Source organism: Dendropsophus ebraccatus, chromosome 3, assembly GCF_027789765.1.
Source record: "Dendropsophus ebraccatus isolate aDenEbr1 chromosome 3, aDenEbr1.pat, whole genome shotgun sequence".
In the NCBI taxonomy this organism is placed as follows: Eukaryota; Metazoa; Chordata; class Amphibia; order Anura; family Hylidae; genus Dendropsophus; species Dendropsophus ebraccatus.
The window spans coordinates 14,062,215-14,084,125 of record NC_091456.1 but is presented as its reverse complement, the minus strand read 5'-3'; the positions used below and the strand labels follow the sequence as shown (position 1 = coordinate 14,084,125).

General features: G+C 41.0%; 1 protein-coding gene across 1 annotated transcript in view; it reads right to left on the bottom strand.

The window, feature by feature from the left end:
- The window catches only part of TMEM132C (transmembrane protein 132C), a 431,549-nt gene that overhangs the window by 291,218 nt on the left and 118,420 nt on the right, over positions 1-21,911 (bottom strand). Inside the window, exon 2 of the mRNA XM_069960966.1 lies at positions 1,612-2,497. Within this exon, the coding sequence (XP_069817067.1) occupies positions 1,612-2,497 (886 nt within the window). The remainder of the gene's footprint in view (positions 1-1,611; positions 2,498-21,911) is intronic.

The following is a 21,911-nucleotide window of genomic DNA, read 5'->3' as shown; positions in this document are numbered from 1 at the left end:
TCTGTCCACCTCAAACCGCTGGTACCTTTAGATAGCTGCTTTTAATCCAAGATCTGTTTTGAAGTTCCGTTTGGCAGATGATGCAGTTATTGTCCTAAAAAACAACTTTGAAACTTGCAGCCCTGTGCCAAACTGGCATTGCTTAGAGTGACTATGCATTAGGCTGGCACAACCTCTCTGTCCCTCCTCCTCGACCTCTTCATCATTAAAAATGCTCCAGGATGTATTCTTCTATTCATCATCTGTGTAAGCACGGCACATGGGTTGGATTATTAAGGCACCTGTGTAATATTCAGGGAAATATCCTGCCAGGGGCATTCCTAATGATAAAGAGGGTGGGGAGGAGGGACGGAGGGGTAATGCAAGGTTAAGGCACGGATACTCTAGGCCACGCCCTTTTGGCACAGGGCTGCAAGTTTAAAAGTAGTTTTTTAATAAGATAATAATTGTATCACCTGCCGAACAGACCTCAGATCTTGGAGTAAAAGCAGCTATCTGAAGGTACAAGTGGTTCTGGGGGGACAGATTGTGGGTACAGAGTCGCTTTAATAAATCTGTTGGTTGGGGTAAGTTTTGAAGGACACACCAATGGCACATCTACAACACACCCACGTGGTGGGTTTTTGGACAAAAAATGTTGGTTTGTGTCCCACACCTTTAGTTGATATGCTAGAACACCAAAACAACAGCGAAAATGGACAAAAACTTTTCTTAACAATTTTCTAATGGGAACATGTTAAAAAATCTGCCCCAATGTCTGATCACTGATGCTACGAATAAGGACTTTACCTACAAAACATGCCAGATTGACGCTCTGGTTTCCAGTTAAGATTCTGTCTTTGTAATGCTTGTTTACAGGGATTATCCAGTGCTACAAAAACATGGCCACTTTCTTTTAAAGACAACACAACTCTTGTCTCCAGGTCAGGTGCGGTTTGCAATTAAGCTCTATTCACTTCAATGGAACTGAGCAGCAAAACTCCGTCCAAGCTGGAGACAAGAGTGGGGTTGTCTCTGGAAGAAAGTGGCCATTTTTTTGTAGCGCTGGATAACCCCTTTAATAAAGTAAACTTTTTAAATAGAGATGAGCAAATCATGAGAACGCTTGGGCTCGTCCTAACCTGAACACTCTGCATTTGATTACTAGTGGCTGATGAAGTTGGACTCCCAGGGCTGCATACAGCTTCTTCAGCCGCTGGTAATCAAAATTGGAGCGTTTGGGTTTAGATGAACCTGAGCGTGCTTAACATTCACTCATCTCTACATTTTAATTAACCCTAATGCACTGGTAGGAGTAAGTTAATCCACAATTTGATTCTTGTTTCTATGAGTACTTTTTAATGATTTTTTTTTTACATTTAACTACATGGTACCACTAGTCCTTAGAGGAGCTGTTCAAAATTGATTTGCTTTTTTTTTTAAAAAAACAGTGCCACTCCTGTTTATGGACCACGTCCTCTACCTGTGTCTATGTAATTGCACGAGGATGAGATGCCATGCAATATCAAATACAACCTATGGACAAAAAGCAAACTCTAATCCTGTACATGCCCTTCAATAACATGATATACAACTTGTATATAAAAATATAATAAAAATACTGCACTGTACCTTAATGTGAACTGTTCTAACGTTGAGTTATTCGCCACCGTGACATATACATGTAAAACTTCTCCTTGCCTGGCAGGCTTTGATGGCAGCCAGAGGGCAACATTGCTGTCCAGCCTGAGTTCAGTAAGTTGGGAATTTTCTGGATTCCGATATAAAGTTATGGTCGCAATCCTCTGTAACTGAGAAACCGTTTCTTCCCCTTGTTCTCTGCCAGGACGGATTGCATTTCCCTTTCGAGCTTCCTCCGCTGTACACTCGCTTTTTTCCTCCTCGGAATGCATGCTGTAATAAAGTTCCACAGGAATACCCTCGGACTGCTCTTGGTTTCTCTTGCGACCTGTTACTACAGGAGGTGAAGTGAACCAAGTGGGCTGGAATTCCAGTTCCGCCACACATTGGCCCAATATCCCTTGTAACCTGCAACTCCCTTTTGCTTCTCTGGTTTCCCGAAAGGCAAACAATCTTAGGCAAGGAAGTCTTTCGGTATCACTGTAATCATCCCAGTCTCTACCTGTAATATGGAATAAAACTTGCACTTTGGGTTTGTTGGGATATACCTTTTCATTGATTACATATGTTTTGAGTTTCCAGTTAAACGTAAACTTATCAGATGCAAAGATAGGAGGCGACAACAAAAGGTCTTGTGAAATTTCTCTTTCTAAAGAAAAAGGTCCATAACTGGCATTCAAGACAGGAGTTCTACGAGATTTGTGAACAAAAAAGGATTCAATCCGCGATTGCAAGCTAGAATTTCTCATAAAATCTTGGTTGTTCTCCTTTAAGAGGAAGGCAGTTTCCGCAGAGGAAATTCGATAGTTTACAGGTAGATATGTTGATGGTGCTGAAAACCTTTGGAAGTTTTCTTGAGTCCCTCTCGACTGTGCCACTGTGCCAAAAAGAAAAAAACAAAAACACATCGTAATAACGTCAAAATACATGGAACACAATAAAAAGTAACTTTGAGGTTGGAATCACACATGGTAGTTTTTTGTTTTTTTTTAAACAGCCACTGCAGTTTTTTGTGCCAAAGCCAGAAGTGAATTCAGTGGGATGACACATGTAAAGGGAGGACTTGTATCTCTTTTTCCTGTTGGATCCACTTCTGGTTTTGGCACAAAAACTTCAGTGAAAGTTTAAAAAAAAAAAAAACGCAGTGTGTGATTCCGGCCTCATATTTTCTTTCCGAAAAGAAATACTACAGAGCTGGAGGTTTTTGAAATTGTGTTTGTTTCATTGATAATAATATTTACTACTGGTTATAGTTGTATTCTGTATACTGGTTATTACGTATTCCCAATGCAACCAGGATTCTCGTTCCTTCCTCTCATTATTAAAACAGCCGGATGTAAAAACTGAAGTCCAAAAATTACTTAAAACCAAAGGGTTCCTAATCTTAAAGGGGTTGTCCCGTAAAGACATATCACCCTGCTAGAAAAAAAGCATAACAATAAGCAGCTTGGTAGCACTAAAAATATTACATGGATGTTTAACCCCTTACGGACTGAGACGAAAATGGCCTTAAGGCCAATTTTCAGTTTTGCATTCTTGTTTTTCCCTCCTTGCCTTTTAAGCGCTATAACTCTTTTATTTTTCCATCCACAGGGCCCAGTGAGGTCTTGTTTTTTTCAGGAACAGGTGTACTCTATAATGGCATCTTTTAATCTACCATAAAATTAAAAAAAACAAAAACATTAATGATGGCGTGAAATTGGGAAAAAAATGCAATTCTGCAAATTTTGTCTTTGCGTAATGCACTTTACGGTAAAACTGACATTTTATCTTTATTCTATAGGTCAGTCTGAACACAGTGATATGCATGTCTAATGTTTTCTAATGTTTTACTATTTTCTTAACAGTAAAACCTTCTTCTTTGCAAAGAGATATATTTAAAGCGGCCCTATTGTGAATCTTATAGCACTTTTATTGTATCACCTACGGGGCTGTATGGGACGTCATTTTTTGTGCCGCGATCTCTTATTTATTCGGGCTCAAATCACTACATGTAATAGCGATGACTGATGATTAAAGTGTAAAATAATAAATATTAACTCACCTTGCCGCGAGACCGGACGCTCAGCCAATCACTGGCCGTGGCCTGTCTCGGCCAGTGATTGGCTGAGAGGCCAGGGGCCTGTCACTGCAAAGACCAGAGCAGAAGCAGAGCTGCACACAGCACGTAAGGGCTCTGAGGACTCCCGGGAACAGGGTAAGGTTAGTTAATATTTATTATTTTACACTAAATAGGGCTGCACGGACATCGCTAGCGATAATTGGCCTGTGTAATAGCTCAGTATACTAACGCAGATCTAGCAGATTGTTGCTTGTTTACCGTTTATTATCGGGCCATGTAATAGGACTCTTAGGGTGAGGACCTTCAATGGTTGTGCTAGAGGAAGGAAGGTTGAGCAGTTGTACCGGCGTTCCATAGTAAACTAGGACCTTTCAGGGCTTCAGGCCGGACCTAGAGAGCCCATATCTGCCAAACTACAGATACTACAAAAGGACCCCCACAAAGAATATTCAGCTTAATTCTACGATTACTACTGTTTTGACTGGATTCTGCTGGGAGTCAACCAGTGCACATATTCCTTAGGCTAAAACAGATCATAAAGACTTACTGGGACTCTAAATTCCTATTTAACCCCCGACCTTTCAGCCTTGATTGGAATATTGCTATACCATGAAAGAATTATTTGCCAAAATCTTTACGTAAAGACTGTTTTAGTTTTCTCCACCTTTGTGTCTGGCTCGTCTTCCACACTGCTAATACTAAGGACACCCCACATTCCAGCCAACTGGAAACCTTACAGGGTTATACTGGAGTGGATTGTTACCAGCTATGCCCATTGTGCAGCCCCCCCCCCCCCCCCCCCCCTTCATTGCAAAATCTCAAGGTTGGTGCACCTACATAGACCAGGACAGGGGGGTGAAACAGTTGCTTTTCAGTCATATTCTCTTCTACTGAAACAATGGCAATATTTAGACATAAGAATGTTATCTAGAATTTTTAAATTATTTAAATAGAGAAATTGTTGTTGTTATATATATATTGGGCATATTTTTACACCTAATTATGTGATGCCTACATGCTGGATTATTTTTTTTTTCTAAACTATTGACATGCTAGTGTGGCTCACCCTCTTTCATGTAGGAGGATCCGCCGCATTACACTTTGTCCGGGAACACTTCAATGTCATAGATGCGGCTCCTAATCTTATATGAGCTATATGTATATGAAAGTTTGAAAATTGACTACGGGCAATGGACCTACAATGTAACTTTTTATTCCTCTGATTCTATAATAGATGACAGGATTTGTACACATGAATTCAGTAAGCAGTCATTATTGCATGGTGCCTCTAACTGCTCCAACTATTTCTGAAGTGAAATCATTATATGTGTAAAGCATTAAAGGGGTACTCTGACCAAAAAAATATGTTTTCTTTCAAATTAATTGGTTACAGAAAGTTATACAGATTTATAATTCACTTCTATTTAAAAATCTTAACTCTTCTAGTACTTATCAGCTGCTGTATGTCCTGCAGGAAGTGGTGTATTCTTTCCAGTCTGACACAGTGCTCTCTGTTGCCACCTTTGTCCGTGTCAGGAACTGTCCAGAATAGGAGCAAATCTCCATAGAATACCTTTCCTGTTTTGCACAGAGGTGGCAACAGAGAGCACTGCGTAATATAGGAAAGAATGCACCACTTCCTGCAGGACATACAGCAGCTGATAAGTACTGTAAGACTTGACATTTTTTAACTAGATGTAAATTACAAATCTATATTACTTTCTGATGCCTGTTGTTCTGAAAGAAAAAAAAAAAGGTGGCAATCCCTTTAAAAAATAGAAGCAAATTCCATTATACAGAATCAATAGGTTTCAATGCTTAGCAAAATATAAATAATATATATATATATATATATATATATATATATATATATATATATGGATTAAAATGTACATACAATCATTTTCGGTCATGTATAAATGTATGGCCCATTCATGCTTATCTATTCTGTGTCTCAAAAGTCATTCCAAACACATTAATATGTTAAATTGAAAGAGAAAACTGGGAAATATCTCAGAGAGCTATTACCATGCTCCATTTACGGTTAATGTTTTCCACACATAAAGTACAGCCCACCGGAAAAAATAAAAAATAATAATAATAAAAATAAATATATATGACTTGGATTACAAGCATAATTCGTTCCAAATCCACTCTTAAACCAAAGCAAATTTTCCCATAAGAAATCATAGAAATGCAGAAAATTGGTTCCACACCCCAAAAATAACGATTTATTATTCTGAATAACATGTAAAACTAATGAAACAAACATTCAGAAACAGCAGAATCTGTGATATTATAAGTTATTGTACAGTAATGGAGAGGATGGGAAACACACGGGCGGACAGATACTGCAGGGAGCATGAAGGAATGAGCAGGGCAGATGTGAGCACATACATGCAGCACTCTCTGTCCGGGGAGAGAGGGGTTACAGCTATGGAGAGATTACCTCCACAGTCCTGTCCCCTGATGTAAGCCCCAGCCTGAAGTGGATCTGCTATGATTTGGAAGGTGAGGGAGACTTCCTGGGTCAGAGTACAGGGCTGTAGACCCCGCTATGCAGACCATTCCCCTCCCCCACTCCCTGTCCCACCCAGTACAGGGAGCTCTTAAACCAAAGCAATGCTCTTACACCAAGTCACAATTTTGAAAAACTGAGAGCTTTTAAACCAAAACGCTCTAAAACCAAGCTACCACTACACTACACAACTGCTTCCTTTTTAATGCAAAGGTGTAATGTCTGGTGGATTATAAATCTCGCCCCTCGTATTTCATAAGTCGCTCGCTGCTCATGGCTTTATTTATAGACATTGGTGGGATGATGTTCTATTTGGCAGCAGCGTTCATTAGCAATGGATCAGGCAGCATTTACTAGACCGGCCTCTTCTCCTCCCACTTGCTTTCTACTTTTCCATCGCTCTCTATTATCTCTGCGTTCGGTGATTCCCTCCAGAGTAATTAATTATTATGAACTACAGGGCACTTTCCTGGGACTAAATGGCGGCTGATCAGCCGGTCCCCCATGCTGCTCTGCTAAGCAGACAAGCTGCTCGGATTCTTCGCCATGCACAGAGCCCTAATTGATTTCTTGCGTCTAATTGTCCGTGCCCCAGAGACATTTTAAAAGTGTAACAAACAAATATTTCTTGACCTTGACAACATAAAAAATTAACCCTATATGTCCACAGATAAGGATCAGGATGTAAATGGTTCTGAGTACACTACTGGGGACATTGATATAAGATGTTGTGAAGGCTAATACTCACTAAACAAGGCAAAGATTGGACTTTTCTATATCCTACTATCTTAAAATAGCCCCTCATGCATCTCAGATAAAAAAAGGAATTTACACACTGTAAAGTTAAAGGGGAACACTGGAAGAATTTATTATTATTATTATTATTATTATTATTATTATTATTATTATTATTATTTATTTATTTTTATTATTATTATTTTTAAATCAACTGGTACCACAAAAATTATACAGCTTTGTAAATTATTTCTATTTAAAAATCTCACATCTTCCAGTTCTTATCAGCTGCTGTACGTCCTGCAGGAAGTAGTGCATTCTTTCCTGACACAATGCTCTCTGCTGCCACCTCTGTCCATGTCAGGAACTGTCCAGAGCTAGAGAGGTTTTCTATAGGGATTTGCTACTGCACTGGACAGTTCCTGACATGGACAGAGGTGGCAGCAGAGATCACTGTGTCAGACTGGAGAGAATACAACACTTCCTGCAGGACATACAGCGGCTGATAATTACTGGGAGACTTGAAAGTTTTAAATAGAAGTAAATTACAAATCTATATAACTTTATGACACCGGTTGATTTTAAAAAAATTCTTTTTCCTTCAGAGTATTCCTTTAAAGGAAAGACTGGACAGAATATACTACTTCCTGTAGGACATACATCAGCTGATAAGTATTGGTAGTCAATATTTTTTAAATACAAGAAATTCACAAATCTATATAACTTTCTGATACTAGTTTTTTCCCATCTTCTGAGTATTCCTTTAAAGGAGCTGTGTAAGCAATACAAGGGATACATAGTAGAACGTACTTGTAAATCAACCTTTGCCTGTTGGATGGATGACAAACACATATTTCCCTCTATGTAACATTATTCTTATTATCCTCATTATTATTTAGCTTCGGAAGTCTCTCATTTCCAATGTCTGGTGTTTCTCCCCATCATTTGTTGACCTTAAAGTGTGTATACCAGTTTGTCAGCTGGAAAGGTCAGTGAAGGTCATAGGAATCGTTCACCTTATCAATACTGACAGGGAGGACATGTCTGATAGACTCGGCTTCACCAGACTGACATGTCAGTGCAGTGAAATGAAGAACCAGGTAGGATCTGGAATCAAATGTCATTTCAGGATAAGAATACAAGAAGATGCTGGAGATTTATCTACTACGGCAACACTGATCAACGTGGCCGTTGCGAAACCTGAATGGATATTGTAATGATATCATAGAGAACGAGCCAGGCTGCCATATTTGATAAACAACTGTTTGCTAGATCGTTCCTTCCAACCGAGCGATTCTTTCATCCCGTGTATAGAGATATCAAGGAATACATTTCATACTTCTGCAGGCAGGCACATCTGTCTCCATAGGGTCTTAAAGCATTGTAGCACAAAGCACTAATAGAGTCCAGGAAGAGTTATGGTGTATGAACCAGTGATTCCTAATCCACCAGTAATTATGAGCCACGGGAATTACTCACTGTCCTTTGTATGCAAATCAGTAAAACTCTCTTCTTTTTTTTTTTTTTAAAGGGGAACTATCAGCAGTTAGATGAATGTAACCTGCTGACAGTCACAGCCCCCTATTGTGCCCGGGACATTGAGGAGAAAGGTTCGCCTCTTACCCTCCTCCTTGGTGCAGTTCCCGTGCTGTTAGTAGTGTAATCTCTCAGGCCGGAGGACCGTTAAAAGCACTGTCCTGCCCAGAGAGTTCCAATATGGCCCACTATGGGGGTGGGCAGTGCTCCTAACAGTGCTCTGCACCAATGATTGCACTGCTAACAGCACGGGAATGGTGCCGAGGAGGAAGGTAAGAGACATAGCTTCCTCCTCGAGCCCTGTGTACATTAGGGGCTATCAGTAGGTTAGATTTGTCTAACCTGCTGATAGTGGTGGTAAGTCTTTTCACCTTACAAGACCCATGCACAGGCTACACATATTGTATGATGCTATCTATCTATCTATCTATCTATCTATCTATCTATCTATCTTCTATCTATCTTTCTATCTATCTATCTATCTATCTATCTATCGAACTATCTATCTATCTATCTCCTATCTATCTATATCCTATCTATCTATCTATCTATCTATCTATGCCCCGCTCTTCTCTTGTGTTCAAGACCGCTAGACAGGGCCACTGCCCCGCTTGCTGCTGTGATCTGAACTGTAACTATGAGCACTCGTAATGAGCGCTCACAGTTACATGCAGCAGCACTGACAGGGCGGGAGCCATTGGCTCCCTTCCTGTCAGTCACTCTTGTGGTCGCAGGAAGTGTTTTACCTGCGGTCACAAGTGGCCGCTCTGTCCTTGTGGTGTCGGTGCTGCAGTGACATCACTGGAGCATCGGCGCCAGGAGAAGGGAATCGCGGCCTCTTGTGACCACAGGGAAAACCCTTGCGGCCACAAGAGTGAAGAGAAGACGCCCGGACCCAGGTGAGTATAAGTGTTTGTTTTATTGTGTTATATACTATATGGGAGGGGGAGCAAACAGGAGCCTGTGTAACTGGAGGAGCGCACAGTGGGAATCTATATAAATGGGGGGAGCACACAGTGGGGCTATATAACGGGGAAGACACAGGGGGGCTATATATAACTGGGGGAGCACACAGGGGGGCTAGAGACTACTGGGGCTTCACAGAGGGGTCTATATACTACTTGGCTCAGCACACAGGGGGTCTATATACTATTTGGGGCAGCAGAATGGGGTCTATATACAACTGGGGGAGCACACAGGAGGTCTATATCCAAGTGGGGGAGCACACAGGGGGGCTATATACTACTGGGGCAGCACACAGGGGGTCTATATACTACTGGAGGAGCACACAGAGGTCTATATACTACTGGTGGGGCACACAGGGGGTCTATATACTGCTGAGGCAGCACACAGGGGGTCTATATATAACTGGGGGGGCACACAGGGGTCTATATATAACTGGGGCAGCACACAGGGGGTCTATATACTACTGGAGGAGCACACAGAGGTCCATATACTACTGGTGGGGCACACAGGGGGTCTATATACTACTGAAGGAACACACAGAGGGTCTATTATACTACTGGTGGGGCACACAGGGGGTCTATATACTACTGGGGTAGCACACAGGGGGTCTATATACGACTGGGGTAGCACACAGGGGTCTATATACTACTGGTGGGGCACACAGGGGGTCTATATACTGCTGAGGCAGCACACAGGGGGTCTATATATAACTGGGGGAACACACAGGAGTCTATATACTACTGGTGGGGCACACAGGGGTCTATATACTACTGGGGCAGCACACAGGGGGTCTATATACTACTGGAGGAGCACACAGAGGTCCATATACTACTGGTGGGGCACACAAGGGGTCTATATACTGCTGAGGCAGCACACAGGGGGTCTATATATAACTGGGCGGGCACACAGGGGTCTATATACTAATGGGACAGCACACAGGGGGTCTATAGACTACTGGAGGAGCACACAGAGGTCTATATACTACTGGGGGAACACACAGAGGGTCTATATACTACTGGTGGGGCACACAGGGGGTCTATATACTACTGGGGCAGCACACAGGGGGTCTATATACTGCTGGAGGAGCACATGGTGGTCTATATACTACTGGGGGAGCACACAGGGATCTATATAATACTGGTGGAGCACACAGGGGGTCTATATACTACTGGGGGAACCACACAGGGGGTTTATATACTACTGGAGGAGCACACAGGGGTCTATATCCAAGTGAGGCAGCACACAGGAGGTCTATATCCAAGTGGGGGAGCACACACGAGGGCTATATACAACTGAGGGAGCACACAGGGAAGCTATATACAAGTGGGGGAGCACAAAGGGGGTCTACATACTAGTGGGGGAGCACACAGGGGGTATATGCAACTGGGGGCAGCACACAGGGTATATATGACTGGGGGCAGCACACGGGGGGTTTATATACAACTGGGACAGCACACAGGGGGTCTATATACTTTTGGGGGAGCACACGGGGGGGGGCTAGATATAACTAGGGAAACACACAGGCGTCTATACACTAATGGGGGAAGCACACAAGGGGTATATACTACTGAGGGGAAGCACACAAGGGGTATATACTACTGGCGGCTGCGCACAAGGGGTATATACTACTGGGGGCAGCACACAGCGGCTATTGTTGTGGAGTGCGTGTCGAGGTGGGGGGGGGGGCCCAGACATAAGTTCGCTTTGGGCCCCAGAAATGCCAAGACCGCCCCTGTATCTATCTCCTATTTATCTATCATCTATCTCCTATTTATCTATCTATCTATCTATCTATCTTTCTATCTATCTATCGATACATCTATCTATCTCCTATCTATCTATCTATCTATCTATCTATCTATCTATTGATACATCTATCTATCTATCTATCTATCTATCTATCTGTCTGTCTATCTTCTATCTATCTATCTATCTATCTATCTATCTATCTATCTATTATCTATCTATCTATCTATCTATCTATCTATCTATCTATCTATCTTCTATCTATCTATCTATCTATCTATCTATCTCCTATCTATCTATTATCTATCTATCTATCTATCTATCTATCTATCCATCTCCTATCTATCCATCTCCTATCTATCTATCTATCTATCTCCTATCTATCTATCTATCTATCTATCTATCTATCTATCTATCTATCTCCTATATATCTATCTCCTATCTATCTCCTATCTATCTATCTATCTATCTATCTATCTATCTATCTATCTATCTATCTATCTATCTCCTATCTATCTATCTATCTATCTATCTCCTATCTATCTATCTCCTATCTATCTATTATCTATCTATCTATCTATCTATCTATCTATCTATCTATCTATCTATCGATCTCCTATCTATCTATCTATCTATCTATCTATCTATCTATCTATCTCCTATCTATCTATCTATCTATCTATCTATCTATCTATCTATCTATCTATTATCTATCTATCTATCTATCTATCTCCTATCTATCTATCTATCTATCTATCTATCTATCTATCAATCAATCAATCAATTTCAGGCCATGTTCACACAATGTAAGTTAAGTATTAATCATGGCCGTTGTTGACGATTTGCAACAACGGCCGTGATTAATACTTAAATTACATTGTGCTGCAGCTAAAGGGAATTCCGGGCCAAGTGTATGCACATTGGGGAATATTTATGAAGTCCGGAGTTTGTTATTTTTATGTAGGGGAGCACTGCCTCTACATAAATCTGGAGCTTACGCAGCCCGTCCATGGGAAAATTTTGAAACCTACCCCAGCTCAGAGCTGGCATAGGTTTCATTATAATTTTTACGCTGGAAAAAAATTAAAAAATGTGGCGCACGCAGAGGCCGCACCACCTCTGCATGCTTCCGCACCCCTTGTATTGCCCCCTCTCCGCCCCACTGGCGAAGATGGCGCAGATGGGGCTGATGCAAAAAAAATACTTGCAAAAATACCCTTTGCAAATATTTTTACACCAAACAGCCCCATCTGCGCCTAAAGAAGGCATTTTCGCTTTTTCATACATGTCCCCCAATGTATACACTTCGGCCGTAATCACAAAAAAAACCCTGACATGTCAGTTTCGATGGCGGCCGCAGAGAACCTGTAAGTGCACCCGCATCTGAATTCAGCAGAAATGAATATCATAGGTACCGGCTGGGATGATCTTCAGTAACACTGGCCGTTTTGTGATATGACTGGGTTACAGAACGGCCTGTGTTATACTAAGTGTAAACATGGCCTCATACTGTATCTATCTTTCTGCGGAGAAGAGACACGTTGGCTATAACTTCCATTTAGGTCAAGGCTCCTTCATACATTTTGAGGCTATGTTCACACTACGTAAGAGACCGGCCGTTCCGTGACCCCGGCCGGGTCACGGAACGACCGGTCTCTGGCCGGATCATCTAGGCTGGTACTTAAGTACCGGGCGGATGATCTTTCGGCCGCGGAGCTCTGATGCGGAGCCGCTCTCTTCACTGTGTGAACTGACAGGTCTTTTTGCGGCCGGAATTCAGTGAATTCCGGCCGCAGAAAACTGACATGTCAGTTGTTTGCGGCGGCGTATGGGATCCGGGCGGGAGCACACACGATGTGTGTACACTCCGGCCGGGATCCCATATAACAACAGGCATTGTTCCACCGCGGTAAAAGTATAGCCGTTGTTGCCATCAGCAACAACGGCCGTACTTTTACGTAGTGTGAACATAGCCTAAGAAGAAATTTTAAAGGACTATCACAACACGAGTACACAACTCATTTGAAGGATTTCCTATAACACACATCAGAAAAGTTTACAGATCTTCTGTAAATCTCTGTGTCTCCCAGGTCACATCTTCTCTGATTGTAGATATTCTTTCTCTGCTTTATCCAGCTCAGATCACTATGATGATAACTCCTGATGACTGAAGAGTTTCCTGCCAAAAACCTTTGTTTACTACAGTCATCTAACCCGGGAAATAAATTGTAAACTGAGACCAGAACCCTAAATATTTTGGTTGGGTGAAAGACCCTATAAGAATTGATAGAGGGTCCCCTAAGAGGATAGTGGGGATTGTTATAGGCTACATTTGATAATAAGAAAATATCCCATATCCACTAGTGTTGAGTGAGCACTTAAAGGGGTTATCCAGCGCTACAAAAACATGGCCACTTTTCCCCCTCTCTTGTCTCCAGTTCAGGTGTGGTTTGCAATTAAGCTCCATTTACTTCAATAGAACTGAGTTCCAAACCCCACCCAATCTGGAGACAAGAGAGGGGAAAAAGTGGCCATGTTTTTGTAGCGCTGGATAACCCCTTTAAATGCTCAAGCATTCATTGTTCAAGCGTGCTTGACTCTAATAACAAACTCCAATAAAATCAATGGGAGACTCAAACATTTAAATAGGTGCCCCCTGCTCGACAAAGTGGAAGATGTCTGGTTCACCTATTACCATTTTTTCGTTCTAATTTTTATATATTTTTTCCCTTGAAATGAAAAAAATTAAATTTAATATGTTTCTGCAATACATTTTAGAACTCCGGCAGGATGCTGGCAATTGACAACATTCCACCGGAGCATTTTTCATTGTATTGCACTTTTTCATTGTAATTTTTGTATATTTTGTTGACACATCTCTTAAAGGGTGGGTTTACACATACTGTACCGTTTTCTCACTGCGAGTTTTTAGTGAAATCCGCTGTGGATACCTTTCCTGTCACTTATCTGACACTTTAAGATTTTGCATTGTCATCCCAATGCGAGTATGGAAAAGACAGCCCTTAACTCCCCGCGGCCCAGGTACATGCATTACTGGGTTCACGCTCCAGCTTGCTTTGGGGGCTCCCGGTGTCTCTCAGTGCTCAGCCAATCAGTGCACTGCGGCAGGGCCGATTGGCTGGGCACCGGGAGACGCTGGGAGCCCCTGAAGCTGCGAGTATGGAATCAGGGAAGGTATCCACAGCGGAGTTCACTGCAAACTCGCAGCGTGGAATACAGTATGCGTGAACCCACCCTTATTGACGACATATACCAAAATTAGAATTAAAAAAATTTAATAGTAATAACTGATGGCCGAACATTCATAACGCTACTGTGTGTATGGCCACCTGAGCACTATGATGTACTCGGTCGAGCATTAAACTCAATCAGCACGTGCATGCTCGGTCAACACTAGTAATAATTGCTAGATTGGGGGGGAGTCTGGCTCCCAAAGGAGCTACTGTCATGGTCAAAAAGCAGACTGTCACCATTTTCCACCTACAGCCACTCACCAAGACTGTGGCAACAGTTCTGTCTGCTAGCTTTGACAGGACCTTGTCGCAGGACCATTGACATCTCTGGCCACGGGACTGTAAAGTCTCCTAGCCTCATCCCCACACACGGCCATGCACATCATGACTCTGTGGAGGAGGACCGCTAACTGGGCACTACGTGTCTATCTTTCGCTCTCCAGTGAAAAATCCCCATCCCCCCGCTGAACTTTATTTCACCCATTCATCGACTTGGACGCTGTTCTATCGGAGCAGGAAAGCATTTGACACCATTTTTAGAAAAGCCAGTAACGTTAATTATAATCCACAAATTGAACTAGATGGCAGAATATTATTTTGTTCTTTGTGAAATATAATTCATTTGACATAGTGGAAGTTGAATTTTACCTTGAGCTAAGCCGTGTAATAGTATAGATAGGTAGAACATTTCTATGCATGTACTATAAGTCACCTGCTCTTACATGAATACGTACATCTCTCTTTGTTCAGTGTGTACCTAGAGATGTTTCACTGATGCACACTAAATTACCATAAAAAAAAGTGCAGGGAAATAAAACCTTTTTTAATTCGTTTTGCTTATTTCTATTAAGCAGTTTTACGTTGCAGCTATATTCACACATAGTATTTCTGTCAGTCTTTTGGTCAGGCGTTCATTAACCAAAACCAGGAGTTGAATGAAAACAAATTTTCTTTGATAAAATGGTGATGTCACTTCCTGGATAACATGGGGATGTCACTTTCTAAATAACATGGTGATTTCACTTCCTGGATAACATGGTGATGTCACTTCCTGGATAACATGGTGATGTCACAACCTGACTTCCAGAGCTGTGTGGGCTGTGGCTGCTGGAGAGGATGATGGCAGGGGGACACTGAGGGACACAGGGCACTGGAGGGACACTGAGCATCCCTCTGCCATCATCCTGTCCAGCAGCTACAGCCCGCAAAGCTCTGGGAGTCGGGTCGTGACATTACCATGTTATCCAGGAAGTGACATCACCATGTTATCCAGGAAGTGACATCACTATGTTATCCAAGAAGGGACATCACCATTTTATCCAGGAAGTGACATCACCATTTTATCCAGGAAGTGAAGCCTTGATGCAGTAGTAAGTGCATTGGAGATTTGTATAACTTTTGTGGGATTTGTATAACTTTTTGGGTGCAATACAATACTTTTGCTGGACTTTTCCTTTAATAACAAATAAAAAGTAGCTCTGGTAAACAACTGTCTCTAATGTGAAGAAGTAGGATGCAGCCCTAGGGAGTATGGAAAAACATGGAACATGTTTTGTGCCATTTGAGTCCAAATAATGTCTGTTATTTTATAATAACAATGGTTACTGTCCAAATGACATCCGCCATTGTGAAATAACAGCCGTTATTTGGGCTCAAACGGCCAAAAAAAGACATTGTGTGAATATAGCATATGGCTGTATTTTCCAGGCAACCTTAGGGCTGCATCTAACTTCTGCAGCCACTGCTAATCAAATGCTGCATGCCTGAGTTCGGACTGACCCGAGCATGTTTGAGTTGGATTCATATCTTTTTAGGACAAGTTAGGACTGGTTCCTATAACTATTTTAGACAGAGCCAGAAGAGGGCGTTCAGGAAGGTCCATGATAACTTTATTTTTATTTCATAAATAAGAATACAGAGGTTCACATAAATTCAATAGAAAAATAAATGTTCCATGCTCCATCAAACTCCATAAAGCGCGGAGGTATTCTCCGATGGAAGCATTGCTCTTAGGGGAGAACATTTCCCTGGAGTGCATCTATACCATCTCTGGGGACAACGCTCAAGAAACCCCGGATATAAAAGCTTCCTTATCTACTGAACCCAATAACTTTATTTTGTATCTGACCTACATTTAATGCAGCTTTATAATTTTCGGCATTTGTAACTAAATGTAGGATGGGAATTGGTTACGATTGAAGCAAAGTATTTTATAAAGAGAAAAAAAAAAGAATAAATGAATAAACCATGCTATAAGCTTATGTGACAGATCTGATTTTAGGCTTCTACATTCTTCCCTATAAAAGAACTTCTTAAGATTTGATAGCTGCCAAAATTGTAGATATGGGGTATATCACTTAAACATCACGTTTTAAAAGGATTCACTATACTGCTAAAGAAATGTCATTCTTGCTAAAGGGTCAAAAGGAAGTTAGAAGTTTGTTATAATGCTAAGTTGGTGCTATACAATGCTATGCAATGTTGGAATAATAATAATAATAATAATAATAATATTATTATTATTATTATTAGGCTATGTTCACACGTCGTATCAGACCGGCCGTTCCGTGACCCCGGCCGGGTCACGGAACGGCTGGTCTGTGCCCGGATCATAGCGGCCGGTACTTAAGTAGCGGCCGGATGATCCGTCCGGCCTCAGAGCTCTGATGTGGGCGCTAGATCCCATCCGGAGCGCATACGATGTGTGTACGCTCCGGCCGAAATCCCAGTGCACATAAGGCTATGTTCAACTCCTCAAAACTCCAGCCGTAGTTTTACGTAGTATGAATATAGCCCAATAATTATTTAATTCTATTGTATAACCTACAATTAGACCAAATTTAACGCATTGTTCGCTATTTATATCAATGTGGGGACGAAGGCAAAAATAATAATAATAATAATTATTATTATTATTACGATCATTATTATTATTATTATTATTATTATTATTATTATTATTATTATTTTTAATATATATATATATATATATATATATATATATATATATATACAATCGATATCTAACAGCATATAAAAACAGATTACAGGTCAGAAGTACAGTATTTTTTGCTTTATAAGGTGCACCTGACTATAAGACACACCCCTAATTTAGACAACTGAAAACAGGAAAGAAATATACAATATTTGCGGCTAATTAAAATTCCCTAGCGGTTTAAGGCAGTGAAGTGGTCAAAGTTTTTTGAAATGACAGGACCACTTTACCAGTATATGACAGTACATTATACCCGCACATACACAGCTCTGCAGCATGCATAAGACACACCCAGTACTTCTACTTAATATAAATCCAGCTCTGCTACATCAAAACACACACACAAAGCTCCGCTATACAAACATACCCAAAGCACACACAATATGCATGCATACACATCTATGCTACATCACCATACACAAACAGCTCTGCTACATATATACAGACACAAGTTTTAATACATATTGTCCCTACCTACAGACTGATCACGTGACTGTGACATCACTGGAGTTCCTGCAGGTCCTTCAGCAGGGGGAGTTTCCAGGGGATTTTATATGCAGGATTCTTGAGGTGATTCACACCCCCTCCTAATTCCTCTCCTGCCCTGCAGTCATCTCATTGATCGCTGTCCGACAGGAAAAGAGAGAGGACTGTCAGCTATAGTAGCTGCCCAGTTCACCCTGTCTGCCAAATATCAGACACAGGCACTTTTTATCAAGGCATTTTCTGGCTATAAAGGCGCGTCTTATAAAATAAAAAATACGTTTTTTAAATTTTATTTTATTTTTTTAAATTTTCATAATCTTGCCCATATTTGTGCAGGACAGTTGTTTTCTTTCTGCCAGAGCTTTCTGTGGATGGAATTAGAGTTCTCACTAGAGATGAGCAAAGCAGCCGGAAATTCGTTTCGCGAGCTTCGAAAATTTCAGGTCACATTCGAAAATCTAATTTTAATGAATTTAATTGAAACAGCCAAAACTATAGTAGCTACAATACTGGGACTATTACAGAAGGAGGAATTTGTTAAAGCATGTTGTTGTAAAAATTGTCAAAAATTGGAAAAACACAATTAAAAAAAAAAAAATCAGCCTGTCACTCATCCAATTTCCACCATGGACAGCAGTGGACCTTTGTGGATCAGCGACGTAATGTCAATTTTTTTCCTAGGACAGGAGTGGATTGGGACCATTCAGTTCACTGATCTCAGTAAATTGGTATAACTCAATAGGAGTGTACAGCGCCCAGTGAGTGAATAATATGGACTGCATCTTCCCTGGTCCCAGTGAATTCCTATAGGCTCCCAGTTACTTGGTAAACTAAACACTTGGTTAACAGCTCCAACAAGCAATCCCCCACAATCAGCCCTCCTCTCCATTCCTCTCCTCTCTGTCTCTATATCTCTCTGTTAGTCTCTCCCTGCTCTGCTGTAACTGCCTGCTGCAATCCTGCTCTCTCCTCCACACACAGACGACTGGCCACCTCTGTTACCTAACCTCCTTATATAGAGGGGGAGGGGGAGGTGCTGACATCACAGAGGGGCCTGCAGCTGATTGAACAAGCTCTAAGGATTATGGTTAATCCCTTTCTTTTGCTCAGTGATGCTCCTTTTCTTTTTTTCTTTTTTTTTGAGAATTTCCTTAACGAATCAATGGAAACTCGCTTCGTAAAATGAAGCCAACTGACGGCCTAATTTGCAGTGAATTTCTATTTGCCAGAGTCGCTTCGCTCATCTCTAGTTCTCAGGATTCTATTTACATGCATGTCTCTTTATTACAAGTTATAGCAGGGCTCTACACCCTCATGCTGCTCCGCTTTTCTGCTAGTCACTGGAACTGTAGGATTCGCTGCTAACTATGCTTTTTTTTAATGGTAAAAATAAAAACTTAGGGTCCTATTCCACTGGACGATTATCGTTCAGGTTATCGTTAAATCGTTCGAATCTTAACGATAGTCGTTCAGTTGAAATGCAGTTAACGATTAACGACCGAACGAGAAATCGTTGATCGCTTTATAAGACCTTTTTTTATCGTTGCTTGTTCGCAAAACGTTCGCAAATCGTTCGCATTGAATAAGACGTTGTTCGGTCATTAGCAGTAGATACGAACGCAAAAGCGAAGAAAAAAGTATCGCAAATATGATCATAAGTAACGATTATCGTTCCATGGAAATGAGTGAACGTTTTCAGGTCTTTCGCAATAACGATAATCGTCCGGTGGAATAGGGCCCTAAGGCCATGTCCACACAATGTAAGTTCTGTACTAATTATGGCCGTTGTTGCAACGGCCGTGATTGGTACGGAGCCTACGTTGTGCTGCAGGATTAGGGAATCCCGTCCGGAGTGTATACACAGGGTATACACTCCGGTCAAGATCCCTAGCGGCCCCATAAAAAAATTATCATCGAATGAAAACCCTATCAGTGCACACTATGGAGCGAGCGGCTCCAGCTGCACTTTCCATAGTGAGCAGTGGGGAGTTCTGATGCGGGCGTGCAGGGATGCAACCGCATCAGAACTCTGCAGCTGCAAAGATCATCCAGCCAGTACTGCAGTACCGCCTGGGATGATCTTTTTAGAGACTAGCCATTCTGTGACCCGGCCGGGTCATGGAGCGGCCAGCCTCTTACTGTGTGTGAACATAGCCTTAGGCTGGGTTTACACTATGTTTTTGCAATCCGTTTTTTTATTTTTTTTTCCATCTCTTTTTAGCAAAAAATGAAAAAACGGATGAAAAAAAGTATGCATGTTTGTGCATACATTTTGATCCATTTTTTTTTACCAGTACAGAAAAACGTTCTGTTCCGTCTTTTTTATAATGGAATTCAATGGATGCACACACATGCATCCGTTTTTTGCAAAAAAACGGATGAAAAAAATGTAGTGTGAACCCAGCCTTAGGCTATGTTCACACAACGTCAAAAATGGAGAAAAAAAAAGTCTGATTTCGCTATTTAAAAAAAGTTTGGTTTTGCCGCAATTTACCTGACTGCAATGGCAATGGGAAGACGGACATCCAATGCACACAGTGCATTGAAAAACGGACGTTCTTGCCACGGACGTCAAAATAATGAACATGAACATTATTTTTGAACGTCTTTTGCAAACAGCGGACGTTTTTTATTAGTTGCTCACACACAGTTCTTCTTTTGTCAGCGTTCTTTCTCCGTTTTTACTATTAAATTCAAAGGACTTTTAAATTGAGACACACCCAAAGTCCAATTAGTAATCCCAAACTAAAATAATATGCAAACATCAGTCATTGCACTAAGGGGAGGCCAGGCTGCTAAAAAAATGTCCGTTATTTTAGACTCAAAATAACTGATGTCATTTTAAACAGAGCTGAAAAAACGAAGTGTGAACCCAGCCTTAAACTGAAGAGTTAGGTATCAGTGACATTTTCCACTCTTTTATAGAGAGCGCTCCTATCCATATATTCTTTCCCCCGCAGCTTCCGTCATGTATTATATATTACTGCCGCTTTCCTAGTAACCATTTCAGTGTTTGGAATAACTGGTAAATAATGGGAGAATCAGAAATTCCGGATTAATTTGCTCTAATGAATTCTGCCCCATGTAATTTATGTTTTAACGCAGACACAATTAGACTTGGACGGCTAATGGTTGCAGCGCAGCAAGCAGATTATTTTCATTCCCTCTGACACTTAGAATATGCCCTGTTTTCTAATGTAAAGGTTAGTGGAGAAACGCATTGGCTAGAAATCTGCATATGTTTGCAGATTCCCATGAAAATTAATGCAGACGGGCTTTGTTGTGTTGCACAGAAATGTCTTTTTTCGAGTCCATTGATATTGACAGATACTGGATATTAATTAAAGTTCATCAAATAATCTGATCAACACAATGAAAGTTACGGATTGGAGGCGTTGTTTCCCTGGAAGCGTTTGGCCGACAGCTAAATATAAGAATGAATTATGTGGTCATAAATAGCGGGATTTCACAACTAATTAGAATTAGAAATTCTGACAGGAAGAACACAATTATGTCACCTTTTTTTTACCCTATGCAATAAATTACCATGATATCTAGTTCCCATTTAGATATGTGTACAGCAGTTCCTGGCAGCATGGCTCGTCATTATCCATTACATTGTTGGTAACTTTGGGCAGCTTTTATGAGTATATCTTTCCTCAGTATTCCATCAGTTTTTTTGCTGTTTGTAATACAGAGATAATGGTATTCTACAGGGCAATTAACATTGCTATATAAAATATCTGTGCGTTTCTTTTTTTTATAATGCAGTATTCACTACTTTCATATATTTTCTGGAGAGAAAAATAAAATGTCTATTTAAGTCTACGGAGCATGTTTAAGATATTAAACACACTTATCAGCCAGTGTGAAAAAAATAAAGAGAGTGGTGTTAAAAAAAAAATGTACTCTGGTGAAAAAAAAATCTTTCAAGTAAACAGGAAAAAGAAAGTTATAGAGATTTGAAATTTACTATTTAAAAATCTTAGCGTC